The following is a 26618-nucleotide window of genomic DNA, read 5'->3' on the forward strand; positions in this document are numbered from 1 at the left end:
CGAAAAACAAAACAAAACAAAAAAAAAAAAAAGATATGGCACATTTATACAACAGAGTTCTACTTAGCGGTAAAGAAAAACGAAGTTATGAAATTTGCAGGAAAATGGATGGATCTGTAAAGGATTATACTAAGTGATGTAACCCAGGCCCAGGAAGCCAAACGTCGCATGTTCTCTCTCATAATGTGGATTCTAGCTACAGATGACTGGACTTCTGTGTGAGTAGGAAGAAAACTCAGTAGCAGAGACCAGTAAGCTAGAAAAAAGATATAAAGGGAAGAGAAAGGAAGGGAGGAGGTTACTTAATAGGATGGTATTGTATATATATAAGTAGAATAATAGATTAATGGGGGTGAAAAGGCCCAAGTGAGGTCAGGGGAAAGAGACTGAGTAAAGGAAAGGTGAAGGGAGGACTAATCAAAATCCAAGGGATATAAATAAATCATATGGAAATCTACATTTTGGACAATGGAACACACAGGAGCCAGATTGTTGTTAGAAATTTTTCAGTGCCAGGGATGGGATCCTTCCAGTGAGTTGTTGGCCATGGAGGTCACCAATGCCCCCAAAACATTATAGGCCATTGCCAAGGCCCTTGGTTTCATACCAGGAATAGATGGTAAGACCCTATTGCTGAAGACTCCCTATACTTGGGCTGCAAAGCCACTGAAAAATCCTACTGGAACTGAGCTGATAACCTCCTCCATGTAGACCAGCTGACAGAAAGCTGGAAGAAGCCATTCTGCATGCAGTTCAATGGGAGAGAAATCACCAGTGAAAATACTCAACAGTGCACACTGCAAGTTTTAAACTTTGCCAGCCAGGCCAAATGAGCCAACGGGTGCAATAGTGGCACGTCTGTCATGGTGGAACCCAACTGCCCTCTAATTGGACTGGAGGTCTTTGTGTGCCCATTCTCTCTCTGCCTCTTTCACAGTCGCTCTCAAGTAAATATTTTTGTTTATTCATTTATTTACAAGCAGAGACATAACGCGTACACAGGAACTCTAGCCACTGCAAATGAACTCGACACATGTTCTACTTTGTGCATCTATCTGGCTTTATGTGGGAAATCAAACTTGGGCCTTTAGGCTTTTCAGGCAAGCACCTAAACCGCTGAGCCTCACTTACTACTAATTTTTTTTTTTTTTTTTTTTTTTTTGGTTTTTCAAGGTAGGGTCTCACTCTAGCCCAGGCTGACCTGGAATTTTCTACGTAGTCTCAGGGTAGCCTTGAAGTCACAGCAATCCTCCTGAGTTCTGGGACTAAAGGCATGCACCACCATGCCCAGCTATCTATTACTAAATTTTGAGAGTATGTACATGTCAGAGCCTCTAACCACTGCAAATGAACTCCAGATGCATGTACCACTTTGTCCATCGGGCTTTATATAGGTACCGGGAAAGTGAACACAGGATGCCAGGCTTCACAAGCAAGCGTCCAACTGCTGATCCATCTCCCTAGCCCTAACTTCTTAATTTTTAGCCTTTCCTCTAAATTTTTTTGTTATATATATCTATATATTAGCAACTCCCATCCCTAAAATTTCTTGCTTTCTTTTCCGGGAGGTAGGCTCCCACGCCAGGTGCCTCCTGCTGCCCTCATGCAATCATCTTTCACGTGAACTACTGAGCACCCTCTGCTACCCTCCCTTCCTCACTTGATTTTCATTTACTTTTATAGAGAGGGAGAATTGGCATGATAGGGCCTCAAGCCACTGCAAATGAACTCCAGATGCATGCACCACGATGTACATATGGACTACATAGGTTCTGGGGAATTGAACCTGGATCCTTAGGCTTCGCAGGCAAGTGCCTTAACCACTAAGCCATCTCTCCAGGACCAGGGTTTAGGGTTTGTTGTTGTTTTTTAGTATTTTGTTTTTATTTATTTGAAAGAGGTGCAGAGAGAGAGAGAGAGAGAAAGGGCACACGAGGGCTTCAAGCCATTCAAAATGAACTCCAGATGGATACAGCACCTTGTACATCTGGTTTATGTGGGTCCTGGGGAATTGAACCAAGTTTCTTAGGCTTTGCAAGCAAGTTCCTTAACTGCTAAGCCATCTCTCCAACCCTAGATTTTATTTTTAAAATACTCCTCAGGGTCTAGAGAGATCTCTTATCCATTAAGATCCTTGCCCGCAAAGCTAAAAGACCCAGGTTCAATTCTCCAGGACCCACATATGCCAGATGCATAAGATGGCACATACACCTGGAGTTCATTTGCAGTGGCTGGAGGTCCTGGTGCGCCCATTCTTTATATCTGCCTTTTTCCCTCTTTCAAATAACTAAAATAATAAATTTTAAAAAGAAAAAAATATTTTAAAAAAAGGGAAAACTTGGTCCACAACTTCTGCCTGAACCCCCCCCTTCCCTAAGCACTGGCCCCTTGAATATCTTGAAATGTTCCCAGACCCCTCAGGACTTGAGCTTGGATGAGAATGCCTGCAAAGTATGCTTGCTCAGCAAACTAAGGTGCTCTGGAGTGTCTTGAGTGTGGGGAGGCCTAAGTAAAGTGACCTCTGAGTGGCGTGAGTATGCTAGGGCGTCGGGGAGGGGGGAAAATGACGAGACCACCCCCACAAAATCACCAGGAGCCATTTATTAACAAACTAATTTATTTCTCAAGAGTCTAAAACTTTTTGTGAGCAGCCATTCTGGATGAAGATTTAGCTTCTCAAGCCTCAAACTCAAACTCGAAGTACTGCGGGTCAAAGTAGTGGATACGGACATAACCATCTTCACCACCACTGCTATAGCTGGAAAAAGATGGTCGGGGAATTAGGTGCCTGCTGTGGAAAGGGTGCAGCCTGTGTGGTCAGGCATGGGAAAGAGACGCAGACCCAACCATTGAGATCACTCCCTTATTTGGAGTCCTACCTCTTGCCATCAGGATGGAAGGCAACACTGTTGATAGGCCCAAAATGGCCTTTGACTCTTCCGAACTCCTCTTCAAAAGCCAAGTGGAAGAACCTGGACAACAGGGAGATGCAGTTAATTCAGTCATCATCGCCTTACAAATCTTGAGACAGAACTCCCAAACTGCAAAATAAAACACAAATACAGCTGGATGTGGTGTGGCACACCTTTAATCCTAGCACTTGGGAGGCAGAGGTAGGAGAATTGCTGTGAGTTTGAGGCCACTCTGAGACTACAAAGTGAATTCCAGGTCAGCCTGAGCTACAGTGAAACCCTATCCTGAAAAAACAAAAAATAAAAACAAACAACAACAACAAAAAAACACAATAAAGGGAAATAAGGATAAGGGGAAAAAATAAGATGGAGTCATACAAAGACTAAACCCACATTTTTGCCAGTTAACACAGTGCTTATTATGTGTTGGACAGTGCTTGATGAGCTGAATAAATATTAACTCATTTTATTTACACAATTTTATGAGGACATTATCACTGTCCCATTATAGTCAAAAAGTTTGGGCACAGAAAAATACAATGTCATCTAGAACCTCAGAGTTCATGATCTCAAATGCTATAGTAGGACTTGACACACTGCCTGAGTTTCCTAGTGACCAATACAGTTTGTGTTTATTCTGAAAAACATCTTCCATGTGGTTTCAGTTTGAAAGATCTCCCTTCCCCTTTACCTGGCCTCAAACTTGCCAATCCTGGTGGAGGTGGTGGTTACATCCATGGCTTCCTGACCACCTCCCAGCACAACCTGAAGGAAAAAAGAAAGTCCAGGTGGGCCCAACAGCAGCCGGGTCTCATTTACTGCCTCTTAGTGGCTGTCTTGACACCTCCCTCATTGCAATGGCAGGATCCCGAGGACAGGGGTGCAGACACACTAGCCACCTGGGGCTACCTACTCAATCAGCCTTGTCACTGGGCTGGAAATCTCTGGGCCAAACATCTGGACCCCTAGACACCGAGGGCTCAGCAGGAAACCTGAATGGGGTTCCCTTACATGATCATAATTGGGAGAGAGGGCAGCTGAGTTGACAGGACGTTCTGTTCGGAAAGTCTTCTGATGTTCAAGGTTTGTGGAGTCAAAGAGCTGGAGAAAGAAAGCAGGGGAGCAATCTGTAACTGAGCCTTCTTTGGGCAAGTCAGGCTTGAGTGTGCACAGCAGGAGTGATTTCAGCCCATCAGGCTCCTTGGCCCAGCTCACCTTGGCTGTGTTGTCCTTGGATGCGGTGACAAACATGGTCATGTCCCTAGATAGCTGGATGTCATTGATCTGCCGGGAATGTTCCTTAACATTCACCAGTACTTCTCCAGACTGAGGAAGGAGGAAGAGAAACTGATGAGCTCCATCCCTGAGTGCTCCCACTGTTCCCCAGAACAGTTTTTCATTTACTACCCCAGGCTGATCCAGAATCCACTATATAGTCTCAGTCTGGCCTCAAACTCAGTGATCCACCTACCTCAGCCTTCTGAGTACTGGGAATTAAAGGCATCCACCACACCAGGTTTTACTCTGGCATTTTTTTTCTTAATTTTTATTAACATTTTCCATGATTATAAAATATATCCCATGGTAATTCCCTCCCTCCCCACCCCCATTTTCTTTTTAAAAATATATTTTTTAAATTTATTTGAGAGAGAAAATAGGTGTACGAGGGCCTCTAGTCACTGGAAACAAACTCCAGATGCATGCACCAACTTGTGAATCTGGTTTTGCATGAGTACTAGAGAATCAAACTTCAGTCCGTTGGCTTTGCTGGCAAGTGTCTTAACTGCTGAGCCATCTCTCCAGCCCTACTCCGGAATTTTCTTAAAATTAATTTTTTTGGTGGTGCTGGGGTTTGAGGCAGGGTCTCACTCTAGCCCAGGCTGACCTAGAATTCACTATGCAGTCTCAGGGTAACCTTGAACTCACAGATATCTTCCTACCTCTGCCTCCCAAGTGCTGTGATTGAAGGTGTGAGCCACCATGCCCAACTGCTTTCATCTTATTTATTTATTTATTTCAGAGCAAGAGAGAGGCAGATATATAGAGGGAATGACTGCATCAGGGTCTTCTGCCACTGTAAATCAACTCCAGACACATGTGCCACCTTGTGCATCTGGCTCATGTGGGTCCTGGGGAATTGAACCCCCGTCATTTGACTTTTCAGGCATGTGCCTTAACTGCTAAGCCATCTCTCCAGCCCTATTTTATTTTTACTTATTTTAGAGAGAGGGAGGGAGGCAGGGAGAAAGAGTAGGCGTGGCAGGGCATCCAGCCACTGCAAACAAACTCCAGACGTGTGAGTCACCTTGAGCATCTGGCTTATGTAGAACCTGTGGAATTTAACCTGAGTCCTTTGCAGGCAAGTGCCTTAATCAATAAGCCATCTTTCTAGACCCTATTTTATTTATTTTTTTTATTTTGAGATAGTCTCTGTCTACGGCCGTATCACTCTGAATGCACTTGAGCATGTCTGATCACAAAAGTCAAGCAGAGTCCAGCCTGGTGAGTGAATTCTTAGTGAGTACTCACTAAATTGTCTGGATTGGCTGGAACTGAGTTGATAACCTCCTCCACGTAGACCAGCTGACAGAAAGCTGGAAAAAAACACTCTGCACGCAGTTCAATGGGAGAGAGAGAGAAATCACCAGTGAAGATACTCGACAATGGACATTACAAGTCAAAATTTGCCAGCCAGGCCAAATGAGCCAGTGGGTACAACAGTGGCACGTCTGTCATAGTGGAAACCAACTGCCCTCTAATTGGACTGGAGGCCAGCTCCATGGGAGGGAACACATCTCTGATACTGAAAAGTTAAAAAACAGGGGTAGTCATGAACCCTAGGGGTATAACATCTGCTGCTGTCTGGCTAAATGTATATACTATGCTTATCAAACTGCCCAGTGAGCACTTCTCTTAATGTTCATACTCTTATATTAATGCTACTCTCACTTTTGATAGAGAACCTTCTCTTTTCAGATGGCAGTGACCTTGGGATGACTCCGAAGGCATCATGGTGCTGGGAAGAAGTGACAGAAGAGTACTCAACACTGTAATACCTCTATCACACCTTCCAAGACTCAGGGTCTATTGCAGAAGAGGTGGCAGAAAGAATGTAAGAGCCAAAGGAAGGGTAGGACTCCTTACAACATGCTCCCCCCAGAAACAAAATGGCCTGCATATCCATGACCTCACAGTGCCTGATGCTACCTACACAAGACCATCATGATAGGAGGAAAAGATGATGACATCAACATAAAAGACAGACTGTGCTGGGCATGGTGGTGCACACCTTTAATTCCAGTACTAGGGAGGCAGAGGTGGGAGGATCACTGTGAGTTAGAGGTCACCCTGAGACTACATAGTTAGTTCTAGGTCAGCCTGGACCAGAGTGAGACCCTACCTAGAAAAAAGCAAAAAAAAAAAAGGATGTTTGAGAGGGGGAGGGGATATGATGGAGAATGGAGTTTCAAAGGGGAAAGTGGGGGGAGAGGGCATGACCATGGGATATTGTTTACAATCATGGAAGTTGTCAATAAAAAAAATTGAAAAGAAAAAGAAATGGTCTGGATTGGCCTTTAACCCACTTTGTAGTCCAAGAAGGCTTGGAACTTTTGATCCTTCAATCTCCTTAATACAGGGATTACAGGCCTGAACCAGACCTGGTTGTAACACATCCCTAACTAGATGTAGACATGGCTATAAATACATTGTTTTTCTTTTTCTTCTTCCCTTTTTCTTTTGGTAGATAGTGTCTCACTCTAGCCCAGGCTGGCCTGGAATTCACTATATAGTATCAGATTGGCCTTGAACTCCCAGTGGTCCTCCTACCTCAGCCTGGGATTAAAGGCGTGCAACACCACACCTGGCTTCTTCCTTTTCTGTTACTCCACCCACAATGTACCTCAAATTCCTGGGATCAAGGGATACACCCCACCTTAGACCTTTCCTAAATATCTCTTTATTCTGCCTAGAACTTCACAGCCCCAGACCTATAGACTAGTTCAGACCTATTATCCAAGCTGTAGCCTGTAGAAGTCTTCTAAAGGGAAAAATATACCCTTATAAAGACTCTTCACTGAGATGGAGAGATGTTTCCATGGTTAAGGTACTTGTTTGCAAAGCCTAAGGACCCAGGTTCCATTCCCCAGTACCCAAATAAAGCCAGACGCACAAGATGGTATATCCATCTGGAGTTCTTTTGCAGTGGCTAGATAGAGGTCCTCGCTCACCCATTCTCTATCTTCCCCACCCCCTCTCACTCACTCAAAATAAATAAATAATTAGTTTAATTAAAAAGAAAATTGAGCTGGGTCTTTAATCCCAGCACTCAGGAGGTAGAGGTAGGAGGATCGATGTGAGTTTGAGGCCACCCTGAGACTATATAGCGAATTCCAGGTCAGCCTGCGCTAGAGCGAGACCCTACCTCAGGGAAAAAAAAAAAAAAAAGCCGGGTATGGTGGTACACACCCCCTTTTTTAAAAAAAGAAATGTATTACCCTACCTCGTAAAACCAAAAAAAAAAAAAAAAAAAAAAAAAAAACCTAAATAAATAAAAATAATAATTAAAAAAAATAAAAGTCTCCCTACTGGGCTGGAGAGATGACTCAGTGGTTAAGGGAACTTGTTTGCAAAGTCTGATCATCAGGGTTTGATTTGCCAGTTACCAAGTAAAGCCAGATGCACTGTGGTGGTTTGATTCAGGTGCCCCCATAAACTTAGGTGTTCTGAATGCTAGGTTCCCAGCTGACGGAGATTTGGGAATTAGCGCCTTGTGAAGGCAGGGTACTGTTGGGGGCAGGTTTAGCGGTGTCACAGCCAGTTTCCCCTTGCCAATGTCTGGCACACTCTCTTGTTGCTGTTGCCTATCTTATGCTGGCCAGGGGGTGCTGTCCACCCTCTGCTTATGCCATTGTTTTCCCCTGCCATAATGGACCTTCCCCTTGAGTCTATAAGCCAAAATAAACCTTTTCTTCCAAAAGTTGCTCTTGGTTGGCTGATTTCTGCCAGCAATGTGTCTCATATGTCTGGAGATCTCATTACAGATAAACAGGCACAGGAAATTTTTGTAACTTGCCCATGATCACACAACCACAGTGGCAAATCTGCATCTGAATCCAGCCCTTGCTCTTACCACTGTACTCTCCTGTCTGTTAGGGACCATTCTGGTGGCCTTGGATTACCTTGGCACTATACTGGTTGAGCTCTCCACTCTCATGGCCTGCAATGATGCACTCGCCCAGAGGTCCCCAAACAGCACTGGTGATCTTGGAGTCATTGCAGGGGATCTTCATGTAGGGCTCATTGCTGTCTGTGGGGTGGCAGGGTCAGGTCTTGGGCTCCGGAGCTGAATCCTTCACCTCAACCCTTGCCCTGTCCCTGGCCCTCACCAATCTGGTTTGGATCCCGCAGGTCAAAGAAGCTCACAAAGCACTGGTAACCCATCTGCTTGTCTGTGGAGAACATGATGATGTTGCCTCCAAAGTCAAACCCGCAGGTCCGGACGGCTGAGTTGGTCTTGAGTAGAGCCAACTGCTTCCCTGGAGACAGGAAGAGTCTGGGTTACTCTTGTCCTAAGTTACCACAGGGAGGATGGCTCTATACTCTGTCTTCCCACAGTCCCTCCTCATACAGCCTGGTAATCTGTTCATAGTGGTGTGCATCTATCTAGTCTCCCCCTTAGGCTTTGTCTTTGCATAGCAAGGTGTGGGTGGTATGATATCTCTGCAATGTCCCCCAGTGTCCAGCATACAAATGGATGTCCACTACAGAGTGAATTCAAGGTCAGCCTGGGCTAGTGCAAGACCCTACCTCGAAAAATGAAAGAAATTAAAAAAAAAAAAAAAGAAAGAAAGAAAAGAAATGGATGTCTAGCTGGACCTGGTGGCACATGCCTTTAATCCCAGCACTTGGGAGTCAGAGGTAGGATTGCTGTGAGTTCAAGGCCAGCCCGAGACTACACAGTATGTTCAAGGTTGGTGGGAGCTAAAATGAATGAGACCCTACCTAAAAAAAAAAAAAAAAAAAAAAAGCAGAGGAGGAGGCTGGCTAGTTAAGCATTTAGTAACAAGAGCAGTTTCATGGAGTCCCATCTTCTCTGCCAGCTCCTCCACTGCCTGGATCTGGACCTTGCTGACACTGAGCAGTCTACCACTCTCCCTTACTTAGCAAACTCCCTGGTTTGTCAAGTCTTACACATCAAAGCTATGTCCTTAATTTTGACATTCAAGACCTGCTCTGGAATAGCCTTTCTCTCTAGCCTCGTCTTCACTCTCCAATCCCATCTGCTACATCCCAAGAAGCTAGTACTCTACCCTGGTCAGCTGACTTGTCTATGACACTCACCATGTTTAATTCCTGCTTATGCCAAAGTGATGTGCTTTGTTTCTTTTAAGTCCCAGTTCTTATCACACTTTGAGAAATGTTCCTGGGCTGCTTCCATTCCCACTCCATGAAGTCAGCTGTCCCTCTCAGGCCTGTACTCTTAATGCTTCCTTAACCAGGACCCCATTCTAGCTCAGGCTGAGCTGGAATTCACTATGCAGTCTCAGGCTAACCTCGAACTCAAGTCAATTCTCCTATCCCTGCCTCCCAAGTGCTGGGATTACAGGTGTGCACCACCATGCCGGGCTAGCTCCAGAATATATTTGCTTAGACAGGTACACTGCAGTTTTGTTTTGCTGAAAAGGTTAATGACCATGGCTTACCTGTTTCACAGTCCCAGAGACGACAGCTGTTGTCCGCAGAGCCAGTAAGGACATGTTTGGTATCCCCTAAAGAGGCTGTTAAGAAACATGACTAGCTGGGCGTGGTGGCGCACGCCTTTAATCCCAGCACTCGGGAGGCAGAGGTAGGAGGATCGCCATGAGTTTAAGGCCGCCCTGAGACTCCATAGTGAATTCCAGGTCAGCCTGAGCCAGAGTGAGACCCTACCTCGAAAAACCAAAAAAAAAAAAAGAAGAAAGAAAGAAAGAAAGAAAGAGAGAGAGAGAGAGAGAGAGAGAGAGAGAGAGAAAGAAAGAAAGAAAGAAAGAAAAGAAAGGAAAGAAAGGAAAGAAGGAAGGAAGGAAGGAAGGAAGGAAGGAAGGAAGGAAGGAAGGAAGGAAGGAAAGACAGACAGACAGAAAGAAAGAAAGAAACATAACTAGCAGCTGGGTGTGGTGGCTCATGCCTTTAATCTGAGCATTTGGGAGGTAGGAGGATCACCATGAGAAAGAAAGAAAGAAACAAACAAACAAAGAAGGAAGGCAGAAGGAGGAATGGAGGAAAAAGAAACATGACTAGGACAAGGGAGATGGCTCAACAGTTAAAGGCATTTGCTTGCAAAAGAAAAAAAAAAAAGTACGACTAAATGTACCTGAGCCCTTGTCTTTTGGGGAGGTTAGCAGAATCATGCCCCAGGTTAGCCCCAAAGAGCCTATCTTCTTCTCTTTACCTCAGAACATGCTAACTGTCCTGTTTCCACCAACCAGTGAACACTGGGAGTTCTTCACTAGTACCAATACAGCACCCCAAACTCTCAACTTCCCAGTCAAGTGCTGGTAGACCCTGGAGCACAGACTCAGAACAAAAAGGATACAGTCAGCATCCACACACCAGACAGCTCCAGTATGACCCATGTAGGTGCCCAGCCTCTCGCCATTCACAGAGTACCACACATTGACAATCTGGAGGAATCAAGTAACAGAAGTTGGCACCCAAGAACAGCAATCACCTGTTTTCCCCCAGAAACCTTCCACAGTCCCTAGCCAGGCCAATTCTGCCTCCTGTTTCTTTCCTGGTTAGGTGAGCTGGTGAGATTAACTTTCAGATCCTCCTTCCCTAATGGTAGGCAGCAGGAGAGACAAGCTTGCAATGGCACCCTATCTGTTGCCATACGTGGTGCCACAAGCCTTTAACTCCAGCACTTGCAAGGCAGAGTTAGGAGAATTACCCCAAGTTCAAGGCCACCCTGGGCTAGATAGTGAAACAAACCCTTCCTCAAAAAACCAAAAATTAAAAATTAAAAAAAAGGCCAGGGTAAGCTGGGTGTGATAATTTTTTAAATATTTATAATCCTAGTACACTGTACACTGGGAGGGTGAGATAGAAGGATGGAGTGTTTCAGGCCAGTGTAAAGACAGAGTAAATAATAAAATAATAATAGGGACTGGAGAAACTGGGTATGGTGGTGCACGCCTTTAATCCCAGCACTCGAGAGGCAGAGGTAGGAGCATTGCTTTGAGTTCCAGGCCACTCTGAGAATCCTGGGTGAATTCCAGGTCAGCCTGGGCTAGAGTGAGACCCTACACCGAAAAACAATAACAACAACAAAAAGGGACTGGAGACACAGTGCAGCAGTTAAGGCACTTGCCTGCAAGCCTAACAACCCAGGTTTGATTCCCCAGTACCTATGTAAAGCCAGACGCAAAAAGTGGCACATGCATCTGGAGTTCATTTGCAGTGGCTAGAGGCTCTGGCGCACTCATTACCCCTCTGATTGCAAGTAAATAAACACACAAAAATTAAAAAAAAAAATTATTGCCAGGTGTGGTGGCACATCCCAGCAGTCGGGAGACAGAGGTAGGAGGATTGCTGTGAGTACGAGGCCTCCCTGAGACTACATAGTGAATTCCAGGTCAGCCTGAGCTAGAGTGAAACCCTACTTTGAAAACTCAAAACAAAACAAAAAAAAAATTAAAAACTTTAAAAAATATTAATAAAGTAATAATAAATTTAAAGCCTTCTTCAAAGGGTAGCTATGACGCTCCAGTGAAATGATGGCTAAGAAACTTAACTATATATGACTAACACATACCAGGTACCATGGTAAACTCCTTACAAGAATGACACCACTTTGTTGAGAGAGACACTTAAAAGAACGCTTGTAGTTTAGAAGGGTTACATGTCATGCTCACAGTCCCATCCTTGTAGATGTAGAAACGAGTTCATACTACATGTTTGACTTCAGACTTCTCGTTGTTAATCACAGGCAGAGGCTACCAAAGGCACCTCAGGGCAGTTTGCTTCTGAGCGGCAAGATGAGACTGACTAGTCTAAAACTAGGGACACACTCATATCTTCCTCCTTCTTTTTCCCTTTCTCTCCTTTTTGCTGCTGGGGATCAAACCCAGGACCATGAGCATACTAAATATTCTTATCAGTGAGCAACGAGCCCAAGTCCCCTGCCAGGTTTCATGATGACACAACTTGCCAACCATGCATCAAACTGTATCCTATTAAATTTGGTCTTTCTCTTCTTGACAGAATGGTTTGGTTCTTCCCTAAGATCCTCTTGGTAACCTTAACAAGCTGACCTGCGTCCCGATCCCTGTGCCTCTTCCACAAGGCTCTTGTTTTTCTTCTCCCTGGCTAATCCTTCCTACCTAGCGACATCTTTCAGAGTTTAACCCCGAGAGGGATGGTCTTTCCCGGCTTTTTCTAATGGGGCGTCCTTAACCTTCCCTCTGGTGCCCGTCCAGCACACCCGCCCCGCCCGGCCCGGCGCCGTCGCTCACAGGGTCCTTGGCCACGGTGAAGAGGAGGTCTCCTTCGCGGTTGTACTTGATCTGCGTGATGGACCGCTCATGGCCCTGCAGCAGGATGGGCTTCTGTGGGGGACAGAACGTGAGCGTCGGTGCCCAGACCCCGGCCCCCCGCCGCCGCAGCAGCTCCCCCACCCTCTGGAACTCACCATCCCGGCGGCGCGGACGCGAGGACACCGGCAACGTGAGCAGGACCGGAACAGCCTGGAAGTCACTTCCGGATGGTGGGACTCCGCCCCCTCGCTCCCGGAAGTAGAAGAGAGTGGCGTTGCCATGGCGGCGTCTCTGGGTGGGTGTCTGGGCCCCGCCTCCCCCTCCCCGCCCGGGCTGACAGACCCTCCCTCGAGAGGTGAAGCTCCTGTCCGCTCGCACCCCCTCACCCCCGGGTCCCCCGGATGCTCTTGCGCGGCCTGCGGGGCGTCGGAGAGCGCAGGGAGGCGCGGGCGGCCAGCTGGGGCCGGGCGGGAGGAGGGCGAGGCCGGGTGCGGGCCCGGGCGACGCGAATCGCCGGCCGCGTGCTTGCTTTCAGCGCAGGTGCTGGCCCTGGTGCTGGTGGCCGCTCTGTGGGGTGGCACGCAGCCGCTGCTGAAGCGGGCTTCCTCCGGCCTGCAGCAGGTCCACGAGCGGACGTGGGCCCGGCAGCTGCTGCAGGAGATGAAGACCCTTTTCTTGAACGTTGAGGTGCGTCTGTGAACTGCCACTTTGGCACGGAGGACAAGCCGCTAAGCGTTGGGTCTCGAGTCATCCGGGGTGGCCAGAATTCCCCTCTTCTGTCAATTCTTGGAGGAGTCGCTTGTACAGTGTGAGCCTGCCTCGTCATCAGTAAAATGGAAATGATTATAATTACCTACTGATGGGGCCCTTGTGAGAGTTGTACATCATACATGTTCAGCTGTCTATGCCTATCATTTTATTATTGTGACCGCCTCCCCCTTCCAGTTACATAAAGTAACTATTGTAAGCCATTCCAGAAGCCTCCTCAACTTGCCCTCGGGTGGAAGGCAAAGGAGGGCCACCATGGCTGCCAATGTAGGCTAGCAAGATAGGGACATAGACACAGTTGCCACTCAGGGATCAGGGGGAGGACAGAGGTACAGATAAGGTGCTGAGTGAGTTCAGAGGAGGGAGGGTGGAGCTGGGAACTTGGGGTAAGCTTCCAGGAGAGGCTGACATCAGCACTTAGGGTCATGTGGGCTGCAGAGAGAGGGCATTTAGGGCAAGAGTGTGCATTCAGTCTGTTTCTCTGTTTGCAATGAAGGTCCTGAGAGGAGGACTTAGTGTTTCCTGGGCATCTGTGACCATCCCTTCCTCTAAGAAAAAGCATGCAAGAGCAGCTCAAAGACGGCAGTATTGCTCACTCAGGCAGTCACACTGACCTAAGGTTTCTCCTGTTCCCAGTACCTGATGCCCTTTCTACTCAACCAGTGTGGCTCCCTTCTCTACTACTTCACTTTGGCATCAACAGGTGGGTCTCTGACTAGAAGCTGCCCTGTGATGGAAGCCACATTTTTTAGAGGGAACCTGAAACATCTTGTTGTCAGGGATAGCATCTGTTTCTCTTTGTATCCTCTTCTCTGAGTCACAGGAGTGCAGTGGGTTAGTTAAGAGCATGTGGTCAGCCGGGCGTGGTGGTGCATGCCTTTAATCCCAGCACTCAGGAGGCAGAGGTAGGAGGATCTCCATGAGTTCAAGGCCACCTGAGACTACATAATGATTTCCGGGTCAGCCTGAGCTAGAGTGAGACCCTACCTCGAAACAAACCAAAAAAAAAAAAAAAAAAAAGTATGTGGTCAGGTACTGAGGTTGGTCCACTGGCTTTTTTTTTTTTTCCAAAGTAGGGTATCATTCTAGCTCAGGGTGACACAGAATTCACTATGTAGTGTCAGGCTGGCCCCAAACTCCTACCTAAACCTGCTTCCTGAGTGCTGGCATTAAAGGCATGTAGAACCATGCCAGGATATTAAAAAAAATTTTTTTTTTGTCCATTTTTATTTATTTATTTGAGAGCAACAGAGAAAGAAAGAGGGAGAAAGAGAGAGAGAATGGACACACCAGGGCTTCCAGCCACTGCAAACGAACTCCAGACACATGCGCCCCCTTGTGCATCTGGCTAATGTGAGTCCTGGGGAATTGAGCCTTGAACCAGGGTCATTAGGCTTCACAGGCAAGCACTTAACCACTAAGCCATCTCTCCAGCACCCCCCCCCCCAATTTTTTTTTTTTAATTAGAGAAAAGCAGAGAGAAAGAAAGAATGGGCATACCAGGGCCTTTAGACACTATAAACAGACTCCAAACACATGTGCCACCTTATGTATCTGGCTTATGCAGGTACTAGAAAATCAATCTTGGATCCTTAGGCTTTGCAGGCAAGTGCCTTAACCTCTAAGCCATTTTGCCAGCTCCTCCCTCCCCCCCTTTTTAGACAGTTTACTCTAGTACAGGCTGATGTAAAATTTACCATGTAGCTCAGGCTTATCCTGACTCATGGAAATCCTCCTGCTTGTCTCTGAAGTGGAGACAGTGCAGTGCAGATGATACCTGTTTGAAGGTTATGAAATGATGATCCATGAAATGAAAAGTGTTTTGTGCCTAGGAAGTCATTATTAGCATCTCAGGGATTCTTCTCAATTTTTAAAATGTATTTATTTATTTGAGAAGGAGAGAGAGAAAAAAAGGGAGGGCACACCAGCACCTCCTGTCACTGCAAAGGAACTCCAGATGCATGGGCCCCCTTGTGCATCTGGTTTACGTGGGTCCTGGAGAGTCGAACCGGGATCCTTTGGCTTTGCAGGCAAATGCCTTAACCACTAAGGCATCTCTCCAGCCCAATTCTTCTCATTTTGACCTAGACCTGACTCTAGCTGTCCCCATCTGTAACTCTTTGGCCATCATCTTCACACTGATTGTTGGGAAAGTCCTTGGAGAAGATATTGGTGGTAAACGTAAGTCAGGCTGCTACCCGGGTGAGTTCTTTCCCACAGTTCAAGTCCGATGGGTGGGAGCGTGGAGGTATTTTCTTGTCCTACCTTTTCCTCTTCAACTCTCTTGCTTCCTTTTGCCATCAGTTTCCTTCCCCTGGGAAGTCTGGGAATGGAGGCTAGGGTAGGAATCGAGTCCAGGCTCCACGTGAGTCCCTGTACCAGCCCTGGTACAATCCCTTCCTGCTGGCCTGGCTGGTCTCTGAACTCACCAGTTTCTGCTCTTTATCCAGAAGCAGTTGCTGGCGTGCTGCTCACCATGACAGGAATTACACTGTGCATCACAAGCTCAGTGACCAAGACCCAGAGGCAACCATCTACCTTTTGAGTGAGCCAACCCCCACCTCCAGCTCTGCTGTGTTCAGGAAGCTCCTGGACCTGGAGGTTCAGGCAGTGAGCAGATGGATCAGCACTTGCCTCTCTGTATGTCAGCTTCCTCATCTCTATGGGGATAATGTTGGCCTTGTGAATCGCAATAAGAGAACATCAATGAACAAGTTTTGTAGCCTTCAAGTGTGGTCAACTGTTGGGATTTAGCACTGGAGACACTGCTGTCTGTTGTCATCTCAGGCTACTGTTACCGTGGCCTGCTCTGGACTGTCATGGTGGCAGGTTCCATGGATTGCAGAGCCCCAACTGCATTGAAAGGGCTAGCTGCAATCTCTGGACCAGAAATGTGACCACGAGGCATCCAGACTTGTTAGAGTGCCTAAACTGACATGGGGTAGAATGCATGGGGAGGAGTTACATCTGAATGTCTGTGGGCGAAATGCTCAGATGCCAGCCCCTCTCAAACAGGCAGCACCTGTGAAACACCTGGCCAGGAGCAGCCTTCAATAAAGCTCTAGCAGCAAAGGTTAGCAGAAATTCCTTTATTATATGTTCATGTCCTCTCTCGAAGCTCAGTCTATTACTCCTTGCTGTGACAGTGAGTCCCAAGAGGAAAGATCTGTCTCCACAGTACTGCTGCTCTGCTACAGCAGGGAAGATTGGGCTGTGGCTGAGGGTTTAGGAGCCAAAGGATGGGGAGGTGCTGAGGACCAAAGGTGGGGAGTAGTGGTTCCCAGTTCTGGAGCTCCTGGTTCTAAGATGGCGGTGCTGGGGCTGAGGATGGGTGCTGCAGGTAGGGAGCCTCTTCCACCGTCTGTGCTGCCCTCTGGAGGAGGAGGAGAGACCCGCAGACATGCTTATGCCCAGCCTGAAGCCTCAGCCCCAATGTCCCCAAGCCCAGCCAAGACGACCAGGACAGCCTTCTTTAGCTCTTCCCATCTCAAAATAATGCTTCCCAACCCACTGGCTTACCTGATCCAAGGGCTCCTCTATGCAGGTGTATTCGTCATCTGCTACTTCCTGGGCCCCTTGGGTCTCCTTCCTTGGGTAGGGAGCCCCATACACTCCCTTAACTCCTAATGAAGGAGGCAACACTGGCTAATGCCCAGGCTGTAGGGCCTTCTACATTCTTTGCTTTGACCTGTTTACCATCTCCTTGCCCTCCCCTGAGCCTTGTTCCACATTCCACACCACCTCAGAGCATGGTCCGGAACTTTAGAAGCAGGCCTGTGGCTCCCACCTCTGAACCCTCAGGCATTTGCATTAAGTATCTCCTTTCCAAGTGTTTTTTGTTGCTGTTTTGTTTCTCTTTTTCAAGGTAGGGTCTCACTCTAGCTCAGGCTGACCTGGAATTCACTATGCAGTCTCAGGGTGGCCTTGAACTCATGGCGATCCTACTGCCTCTGCCTCCCAAGTGCTGGGATTAAAGGTGTGCACCACCACACCAGGCTTTTTAATTTAATTTATTAGATAGAGACATAACAGAGAATGGGTGCACCAGGGCCTCCATCCACTGCAAATGAACTCCAGATTATGCACCACCTTGTGTATCGGGCTTTACATGGGTACTGGGGAATTGAACTTGCACCCTTTGGCTTTGCAGGCTAGCACCTTAACTGCACATTCTCCACAACAGTAGGGACATTCTGAGTCACTGTCAAAGGGTGGGTGACACTTGGACGTAGAACTCTTGTCCAGCATGCACAAGGCTTTGTGTTCAATCTTCCAGCATGAGGCTGGTGGTTAAGAAGGGCCTGGCCCCAGAGCCCCCTCACCTGATTGAAACAAGAGAGTTGTGAGCTCGCTTCTTGGCTGAATGGACTGCTGGGGTCTGGCATAGAAAGCAGATGACCTAATTTGTTCTGGCTCCTTTGGAGAAGGCTGGGCTGCCTGGATCCTTTGGCCTTGGGCCTATAGAAGGAACACTGGATTGGTACTCTGGTTGCTGGCTGTTCTTATCTTTCCTATAGCCGAGTCCAGGCTTCAGAATGTCCTGGTGGCTGTGGGAGCTTGGGAGAGGCAGTGTGTATGTCTTCTTAGCCTACATCCTTCCTCCCAAACCGTGTTGCTATCAGGCTGTCTATCCAGGGACAGAGCAGCTATTTGGCACTCAAAGCCACCCATTGAAACAAGACTGCCTTCTCCTTTTTACCAAAGGTTTACTGGCTCATCTGAGAGGGCTCAGGTGTGGAATAGTTTGGGAAGCTGAATATGCCAGTTCTCCATCCCAGCATCCAACTTAGTGAGAAGCTCTTTTCCTGAAGATCACAGTGTTGGTCTGTCCTGTGCCATGTGCCATTCAATAGCTGGCATCCTGAACAATTTTTTTGTTTGTTTGTTTTTTGTTTTTTGAGGTAGGGTTTCACTCTAGTCCAGGCTGACCTGGAATTCACTATGTAGTCTCAGGGTGACCTCAAACTCACGGCTCCTACTTCTGCCTTCCACCCCAGCTTTTTTTTTTTTTTCTTATTTTGAAATGGGGTTTCATGAAGCTCAGGCTGGCCTCAAAGGCACATGTAGTTGAAAGTGACCTTGGACTCCTGATTCTCCCATCTATACCTCCCCAGTGCTGGGATTAAAGGTGTAAGCCCCACAACTGGCAGTAAACAAATCACCAGTGGGCTTCAGTTTCCACCTCTGGGAAATGGGGAAACTGAGAAGACACATGACATCGTGTCAGTCCTCAGCCAGTCACTCCCCTTTTCCCATCCCTGAGTCTATTTATCACCTACCCCATGCCTGTGGGGCCTATACTTAAGGCCTGGGGGATACCTGCAACGAAAGATGGGAAGATTTGTAGCGGGCAAAGGGAGACAGAGTCCCAGCACATGGACCAGAGGGTGCTCGCTCTTCTGTGACCTGTGGCCCTCCACCTCCCACATACTTACCAACAGCCCCCGGACAGGGAGGGGTTGGGTACCAGCAGCTCCAGATAGGGGAGGGCCTTGAACTCATCTTCTCCAACAGCCACATAATAATGGCCATTCACCAGAGCCACCCCTGCTGACAGTGGGAGCCCCTCCAGGGTGTAGAGTCTAGGGGAGACGTGAGCAGGATAAAGACTGGCAGACAAGAAGCTGCTTCCTATTGAGCAGGTGGGGAGGGATGGGGGCAGCTCCTCCAGGGTTCTCTCTGGCCTCTGTATGCAAGTTACCTAGGCTGCGCCCTGGCTTGGGGACTGGGCCAGAGAGGATCCTGCTGTGGAGACAGCATGCTTTCCTTTGGTCTTGCAGCCAAAACCGATGGCGAGGCTCTCTTTGGGGACCTTTCGGCTTCCCCTCAGCCCCATACTCACTTGTGCACAGCCCCACTCTGCAACTTAGCCTTCTTGTTCACCAGCTTCAACACGGCTCCCCAGTCCTGGATGGCAGCTTGGGACAGCTTCATACTAAATGGGGGACTAAGCAGGTCCCCATTTCTGAACACACTGAGACAAACAGCAGCCTGGTTAGGAAGAGTCCTAAGACTCATTACATTCCAGAGATAGAAGGGGGCATGAGACCAGAAGATGACGCAAGAGCCACCACACTCATCCAATTTTTCAACCATCAAGCAGGTAGGATTTTTTTCTTTGTTTTGTTTTGGTGTTTAGAGATAAGTGTCTCAGTCTAGCTCAAGCTGACCTGGAATTCACTCACTGCAATTCACCGACCTGTGCCTCCCAAGTGCTGGGATTAAAGGTGTGGGCTAATAGCTTTTTGTTGTTGTTGTTGGTTTGATTTTTAAATTTATTTTTACTTATTTGAGAAAGAGGCAGGGCATCAGGCCACTGCAAACGAATTCTAGACACATGTGTCACCTTGTACATCTGGCTTATGTGGGCCCTGGGGAATCAAACCTGGGTCCTTTGACTTTGCAGGCAAGTGCCTTAACCACTAAGGCATCCCACCAGCCCTGTTTGTTTTTTTGCAGGTAGGGTCTCACTCTAACCTAGCCTGACCTAGAATTCACTATGTAGTCTCAAGGTGGCCTTAAACTCAATATGATCCCCTTACCTCTGCCTCCTGAGTGCTGGGATCAAAGGCATGCACTACCACACCCAGCTATTATGTTTGATTTTTTTTTAAATTTTTTTAATTTGAGAGAAAGAAAGAATGGGCGCACCAGGGCCTCTAGCCACTGCAAATGAACTCCAGATGCATGCGCCCCCTTGTGCATCTGGCTAACGTGGATCCTGGGGAAACGAGCCTAGAACCGGGGTCCTTAGGCTTCACAGGCAAGCGCTTAACCGCTAAGCCATCTCTCCAGCCCGATTTTTTTTTTTTTTTTTTTTGTCCGAGTCAGGGTCTCACTCTAACCCAGGCTGACCTAGAATTCACTATGTAGTCTCAGGGTGGCCTCAAACTCATAGCAATCCTCCTACCTTTTCCTCCCAAGTGCTCGGATTAAAGGCATGTTCCACAATCTCTGGCTTTTTTTTTTTTTTTTTTTTTTTTTTGAGGTAGTTTCCCTTTAGCCCAGGTTGACCTGGCATTCACTGTAGTCCCAGACTGGCTTCAAACTCACAGTGATCTTCCTACCTCTGTGGGAATTAAAGGCATGCACTACCATGACTGGTGCATGTTGAATTTAAAAATGCATTTTCAGGAGGCTCGAAAGATGGCTTAGGGGTTAAGGTGCTTGCCTGCGAAGCATAAGGATCCAGGTTTGAGTCCTCAGGACCCATGTAAGACAGATGTACAAGATAGTGCATGCATCTGGAGTTTGTTTGCAGTGATTAGAGGCCCTGACATGCTCATTCTTGCTCGCTTGCGCCCTCTCTCTCTCTCTCTCTCTTTCTGTAGCTCTTTCCATTTCTCAAATAAATGAATAAATATAAAAATATTTTTTAAAAATTCATTTTCAGGGCTGGGGAAATAGGTCAGCAGTTAAAGGTATTTGCTGGCAAAAGCCATTAAACCTAGGTTCAAATCCCCAGTACCCACATAAAGCCAGATGCAGAGTGGTGCATGCGTCTGGAGTTTGTTTTCAGTGGCAGCCTTGGCGTGTCAATACTTTCTCTCTCCCTACCTTCTCATGGCTTAGCAGTTAAGGCCCTTGCCTGTGAAGCCTAAGGACCCAGGTTCCATTCCCCAGGACCCATATAAGCCAGATGTGCAATATGGTGCATACATTTGGAGTTCATTTGCAGTGGCTGGGCTTCTCATGTGCCCCCATTCTCTATCTGCTTCTTTCTTGCTCCCTCAAATAAATAAATAAAATATTTCTCTTAAAATGTATTTTCAAGGGGCTGGAGAGATGACTTAGCGGTTAAAGCATTTGTTTGAAAAGCCAAAGGATCCCAGTTAGATTCTCCAGGACCCATGTAAACCAGATGCACAAGGGGGCACATGCATCTATAGTTCGTTTACAGTGGCTGAAGGCCCTGGAGTGCCCATTCTCTCCCTCTCTTTTTCTCTCTCTCTGCCTCTTTCTCTGTATCAAATAAATAAATAAATAAAATATATTTATCAAAAATGTATTTTCAAGCTGGGTGTGGTTGTACATACCTTTAATCCTAGCACTCGGGAGGCAGAGGTAGGAGAATCACCATGAGTTTGAGGCCACCCTGAGACTACATAGTGAATTCCAGGTCAGCCTGAGCTAGAGTGAAATCCTACTTCGAAAAAATAAAGACTAAAATAAATAAATAAATAAATATTTTCAGCCAAGCGTGATAGTGCACACCTTTAATACCAACACTTGGGAGGCAGAGGTAGGAGGATCACTGTGAGTTCGAGGCCACCCTGAGACTACACAGTGAATTCCAGATCAGCTTGGGCTAGAGTTAGACCCTACTCAAAAAATTTTCTTAAAAAGTATTTTCAGCTGGGCATAGTGGTATACACCTTTAATCCTGGCACTCAGGGAGGCTGGGGTAGAAGGACTGCTGTGAATTTGATATCAATCTTGGACTGATGAGAGAGTCAGTGAAAAGGAAGACGTGCCACTCTTGCATCCTGCTTTATTTGGGTACTGGGGAATTGGGCTGGCAGGTGTCTAGCTGCTAAGACATCTCCCCAGCTCCATGTTGATTTTTTTTTTTAAGTCTCCGGCAGTAGCCAGGGACTTCTGGAACAAATCCACTTCCATTTTCTTGGTCTCACTGAAGCAGAAATCTATTCCCCAGTTGTCTGATGTGGACACTCACTGAATGTAGCAAGGGGTGTCTGCAGGCAGCCACTGTCCAAGGGCCCTGTCACATGGACGACGAGTTATGAGAGGATCCTGAAACCCAAATCAGGTCCCCAATCAGGAGAAAGTTTGGGGGTTTTGTTAGGGTTTGCTTGGTTCAAGGAGCTCACATGGCATGAGCAAGCAAGAACCAAACTTGGGCATAAGAGGGGCGAGAAGAATAAGCCTGGTCACACTTTCACAAAAGGGTGCTTCAGTGTCTCCTAAGATACTTGATAACCACCCTCTACCCCATGTGTGTTTCACAACTTCCTCATTCCTTTGGAGACCAAGGCCTGGAGACAAACCTGCGACAGGAGCAGAAAATAGTGTCCTGAAGTCCTGTGCTCCAGGAGAGGTAGCAGTGGGCTCTGGAGTGTCCCATGGAACCTACAGATATTAATGCTTTCCAGGTCCCTCCTCCCCCCACTAAATTAAAGCAATGCTGAGGGCTGAGAAGACAGAGGGACTGCCGGCAGCTCCCCCAGGACTCACGTGCTGTCTGCTGCTCTTCCCACCTGGGTGTTTCTCTGTACGGGGTAAATAGCTGAAAGGACAGATAGGTCCCAGGTCATCTTGGAAAGTCTAAACCTTGGACAGCCAGATTTATGCCTAGCTTAGCCAGGAACCTGTCATGGGCAGGAGCAGTCTGTGGAGACCCTTCTGCAGGTTGAATTTTTCTTCCAAAATCTTTTTTTTTTTTTTTTTTTTTTCTTTCTGTAGTAGGGTCTCATGCTAGCTCAAGCTGACCTGAAATTCACTATGTAGTCTCAAGGTGGCCTTGAACTCTCAGTGATCTCCTACCTCTGCCTCCAAATGCTGGGATTAAAGGCGTGCACCAACACGCCTGGCCCCAACATCTTTTTTTAAATATCTTATTTTTATTTATTTATCTGAGGGATGGAAAGAGGCAGGGTGAGAAAGAGAGAGAGAATGGGCACACCAGGGCTTCCACCCACTGCAAAGGAACTCCAGATGCATGTGCCACCTTGTGTATCTGGCTTATGTGGGTTCTGGGGAATTGAACTGAGATCCTTTGGCTTTGCAGGCAAGCACCTTAATTAACTGCTAAGCTATCTTTCCAGACCCAAACATCTATTTTTTAATTTTTAAAAATTTTATTTATGTATTTATTAGAGAGAGAGAGAGAGAGAACACTAGGGCATCCAGCCACTGCAAACAAACTCCAGATGCATGTACCACCATGTGCATCTGGCTCAAGTGTGACCTGAAGAATCAAATCTGGGTCCTTGGGCTTTGCAGGCATGTGCCTTAACCACTAAGCCATCTCTCCAGCCCTTCTAAAATCTTTTGAGATAGGATCTCATGTAACCCAGAATGACCTTAAACACAATAAGGAGGAAGCAATGGACGGAGTTACCATCTGGTGATGATGGTGGCATGGGACCTAATCAAGAATAAATATGTAGGGGCTGGAGAGATGGTTCAGCAATTAAGATGCTTGCCTGTGAAGCCTAAGAACCCAGGTTCAACTCCCCAGTACCTAAGTAAAGCCACATGCACAAAGTGGCACATGCATCTGGAGTTTGTTCGCATTAACTAGAGACCCTGCCTAGTGCACCCATTCTCTCTTCTTTCTCTCTCTCTCTCTCTCTCTCTCTCTGCTTGCAAATAAAATACATGATATCAAAATAAAAGAGAGACTAATTGAGATGGGGAGGGAATATGATGGAGAATGGAATTTCAAAGGGGAAAGTGAGGAGAGGGATGGTGTTACCATGGGATATTTTTCATAATCATGGAAAATGTTAATAAAAATTGAGAAAAAAATAAAAGTTAAAACAAATCAAAAAAGGTAAAAGAAAAAATGAAATGAAATGAAAATAAAACATATTGAAAAATGAAGTATGAAAAGAAAAAAAAGAATAACTTTCAGAAATAAGTTTATGATCATGTCTTAGTAACAATTCAATCGGAATTGCAGCTCCATTTGTTCATGTAGCCTGAGACAAGCTTTCCCACTATGCTTCTGCCTGCAGATACAGCCACTCCCCAAGTTCAGTGAGAGAATAATTTAAAGCCTGATAACCACATAAGTGCCTCCCTCCCCTAGGCTCCTTGGCCAGCCCCAACCCACTCACTGGAGCTTGTGGAATCGTTCAAAACCAGCAGCCACATAGTGTCCTCCGTTCTGTAAGTCAGCCAGGTCAGTGACAGGGTGGCCGTCAGTAGGTGTGTAGAGAGCACGAACAGCAAGTGGGGCTTGCACCGCTGACGTCACTTCAGAAAGGAAGGCCTCCATAGTGGGGAAGTGGCGTTGGGTTACCACCAGCTGGTGCCCTGGGAAGAAAGGGTCCCCATTCCGATACACCACTACCCTCTTAGCTGCCATCCTGTACACTCAGTCAGAGACACAAAGCTGTTGCCAGGCAACTAAAGCAGGGCTGGGAACCAGGCCAAAGGTAGAGTCCTGCCCTCTTGCTCAGGAAGGCAGGGAGGGCCTCAGGTTGAAGTACTTCTGTGAATTCAAGGTCTCATTGGATGTGCCCTTGATGGGCGTCACAAAAGTAGGACCCTTACAATCACTTTATTTATTTTTATTTTTATTTTTTTGGTTTCACAAGGTAGGGTCTCGCTGTAGCCCAGACTTACCTGGAATTCACTATGTAGTCTCAGGGTGGCCTCGAACTCATGGCAATTATTCTACTTCTGCTTCCCAAGTGCTAGGATTAAAGGTGTGCACCACCACACACAGCTCACTTTATTATTTTGAAAATATTTAAAAAATATTTTATTTTGGTTACTACCAAGAAAACAAATGACAATAAATATTGGCAAGGATGCAGAAATGAGGAACCTGCTACACTGCTACATTGTTGGTGGGAATGTAATCTGGCTCAGGTATTGTGGAAAACAGTGTGGAGGTTCCTGAAACAGCTAGAAATAGATATACTAATAGATGACCTAGCTATAGCACTCCTAGGCATATATCCTAAGGAACTGTTGCACTACCTTAGAGATACTTGCACATCCATTTTTATTGTCACTCTATTCACAATAGCTAGGAAATGGAAACAGCCTAGATGTCCCTCAACTGATGAGATGATAATGAAGATGTGGTACATTTTTATACATGGAGTTCTATTCAGTGGTAAAGAAAAATGAAATTATGAAATTTGAAGGGATATGGATGGACCTGGAAAGGATTATACTTGGTGAAGTAACCCAGGCCCAGAAAGCCAAGTGCCACATGTTCTCTCTCATATGTGGATCCTAGCTACAAATGTTTGGACTTGTGAGTTGGAAGAAAACTTGGTAGCAGAGGCCAGTAAGCTAGACAGAGGCTATAATGGAGGAAGGAGAGGGGAGGACTTAAGGGGATGGTATTATATATATGTAAGTAGAAGAACAAATTACTGGGAGTGGAAAGGCCTAAGTGAGGTCAGGGGAAAAGACTAAGTAAAGGAAGGGTGGAGGAGGGTTAATCAAAATATAGAGGGTATTATAAGTTATATGGAAACCTTGTTTTGGAGAATGGTGCACCCAAAAGCCATAGATTGTTACTAGAAAAATTTCAGTGTCAGGGATGGGATACCTTCCAGTGAGTTGTTGGCCAGGGAGGTCCTTGATGCCCCCAAAAAACATTACAGGCTATTGCTGAATAGGAATAGATGGTAAGACCCTATTGCTGAAGACTCCATATACTTGGGCCTCAAGGTCACTGAGAAATAAAGATGGAGCTGAAAACCTCCTCTGTAGACCAGCTGACAGAAAGCTGGGAAAAGCTATGCTGCATGCAGTTCCGTAGAAGAGACATCATCAGTGGGGATAAACAACAGTGGACACTGCAAGCCTTAAGTTGGGCCAGCCAGGCCAAAGGAGCCAGCAGGTGCATTAATGGCATGTGTGTTATGGTGGAAACCAATCACTCTCTAATTGGACTGGAGGTCCCCTCCACAGAGAGAATACATGGCTGATACTGAAAACCTATGATGGGGAAAGTCATGACCAATGTGGGTGTAACACCTGCTGGTGTCTTTCTAAACGCATATATTATGCTCACCAAACTGCCCAGTAAGCACTTCTCTTAATGTTCATACCCATATATTAATGCTACTCTCACTTTTACTTAGAGAAGCTTCTCTGTTCAGATAATGGTGACCTCTGGGATGACTCAGAAGGCACCATGGTGCTGAGAATAAGTGACAGAGGAGTGCTCAACACTGCAATATCTCTATTACAACTTCCAATGCTCAGGGTCCATTGCAGAAGAGGTGATGGAAAGAATGTAAGACCCACAGGAAGGGTAAGACTCCTTACAATGCAATCTTCCAGACACAAAATGGCCTGGATATCCATGACCTCGCAGTGCCTGACACTACCTACACAAGACCCTCACAATAGAAAGAAAAGATGATGACATCAAAATAAAAAATTGAGAGGGGGAGGAGATATGATAGAGCAGAGTTGTGAAAGGGAAAGTGTTGGGGGAATTATCATGGTATATTGTCTATAATTATGGAAGTTCTCAAAAATAATTAATTCAGGCTGGAGATGATGGCTTAGTGGTTAAGGCATTTGCCAGCAAAGCCAAAGGACCCGGTTTGATTCCCTAAGACCCACATAAGTCAGATGCACAAGGAGGTGTATGTACCTGGAGTTTGTTTGCAATGGCTGGAGGCCCTGGTGCACCACCTCTCTCTCTCAAATAAATAAATAAACAAATAAATATTTTTTAAATAGCTGGATGTGGTATTAATTC

At 46.5% G+C, this 26618-nt stretch overlaps 3 protein-coding genes across 7 annotated transcripts; 1 reads left to right on the forward strand and 2 right to left on the reverse strand.

Annotated features, from left to right (window-relative positions):
* Window positions 1-2599: 2599 nt before the first annotated feature.
* Window positions 2600-12740, reverse strand: Eif3i (eukaryotic translation initiation factor 3 subunit I). Its single transcript, XM_045150670.1, has 11 exons — window positions 12583-12740; window positions 12407-12499; window positions 10489-10576; window positions 9617-9682; window positions 8300-8449; window positions 8093-8220; window positions 4128-4238; window positions 3924-4013; window positions 3604-3677; window positions 2880-2972; window positions 2600-2758 (listed from the first exon to the last, which is right to left on the reverse strand). The coding sequence occupies exons 1-11, from the start codon at window positions 12706-12708 to the stop codon at window positions 2677-2679; spliced, it is 1101 nt and encodes a 366-aa protein (XP_045006605.1). The 5' UTR covers window positions 12709-12740; the 3' UTR covers window positions 2600-2676.
* On the forward strand, window positions 12696-16272 carry Tmem234 (transmembrane protein 234). Of its 3 annotated transcripts, none has more exons than XM_045150673.1 (5): window positions 12696-12722; window positions 12963-13114; window positions 13832-13898; window positions 15284-15397; window positions 15649-16272. In XM_045150673.1, the coding sequence occupies exons 1-5, from the start codon at window positions 12707-12709 to the stop codon at window positions 15738-15740; spliced, it is 441 nt and encodes a 146-aa protein (XP_045006608.1). In that variant the 5' UTR covers window positions 12696-12706; the 3' UTR covers window positions 15741-16272. The 3 variants fall into 3 exon arrangements, with proteins under 3 accessions (XP_045006608.1, XP_004665215.2, XP_045006609.1); XM_004665158.2 differs by having other exon boundaries at window positions 15284-15376; window positions 15646-16272; XM_045150674.1 differs by having other exon boundaries at window positions 15284-15376.
* Dcdc2b (doublecortin domain containing 2B) lies at window positions 16270-24248 on the reverse strand. 3 transcript variants are annotated; one of them, XM_004665159.2, is made up of 9 exons: window positions 23998-24248; window positions 22391-22442; window positions 21873-21949; window positions 19038-19169; window positions 18631-18777; window positions 18475-18514; window positions 17518-17653; window positions 16715-16818; window positions 16270-16568 (listed from the first exon to the last, which is right to left on the reverse strand). In XM_004665159.2, the coding sequence occupies exons 1-9, from the start codon at window positions 24246-24248 to the stop codon at window positions 16497-16499; spliced, it is 1011 nt and encodes a 336-aa protein (XP_004665216.1). In that variant the 3' UTR covers window positions 16270-16496. The 3 variants fall into 3 exon arrangements, with proteins under 3 accessions (XP_004665216.1, XP_045006607.1, XP_045006606.1); XM_045150672.1 differs by lacking the exon at window positions 18475-18514; XM_045150671.1 differs by lacking the exons at window positions 21873-21949; window positions 22391-22442.
* Window positions 24249-26618: the final 2370 nt, after the last annotated feature.

This window comes from Jaculus jaculus, chromosome 5 (genome assembly GCF_020740685.1).
Source record: "Jaculus jaculus isolate mJacJac1 chromosome 5, mJacJac1.mat.Y.cur, whole genome shotgun sequence".
Lineage (NCBI taxonomy): Eukaryota > Metazoa > Chordata > Mammalia > Rodentia > Dipodidae > Jaculus > Jaculus jaculus.

Coding starts and splice junctions, on each gene's coding strand:
- Tmem234 (XM_045150673.1), top strand. Junction 13,115..13,831: donor CCCTTTTCTTGAACGTTGAG/GTGCGTCTGTGA, acceptor TCCTGTTCCCAG/TACCTGATGCCCTTTCTACT. Junction 15,398..15,648: donor TAAGTCAGGCTGCTACCCGG/GTGAGTTCTTTC, acceptor TTTATCCAGAAG/CAGTTGCTGGCGTGCTGCTC.
- Eif3i (XM_045150670.1), bottom strand. CDS start 12,708: ATGGCAACGCCACTCTCTTCTACTTCCGGGAGCGAGGGGGCGGAGTCC. Junction 9,683..10,488: donor CTGGTGTGTGGATGCTGACT/GTATCCTTTTTG, acceptor CAGCCTCTTTAG/GGGATACCAAACATGTCCTT. Junction 8,221..8,299: donor GCGGGATCCAAACCAGATTG/GTGAGGGCCAGG, acceptor GCCACCCCACAG/ACAGCAATGAGCCCTACATG.
- Dcdc2b (XM_004665159.2), bottom strand. CDS start 24,248: ATGGCAGCTAAGAGGGTAGTGGTGTATCGGAATGGGGACCCTTTCTTC. Junction 18,515..18,630: donor TCCCTGTCCGGGGGCTGTTG/GTAAGTATGTGG, acceptor CTTTCGTTGCAG/GTATCCCCCAGGCCTTAAGT. Junction 16,569..16,714: donor TAGAGGAGCCCTTGGATCAG/GTAAGCCAGTGG, acceptor CTCCTCCTCCAG/AGGGCAGCACAGACGGTGGA.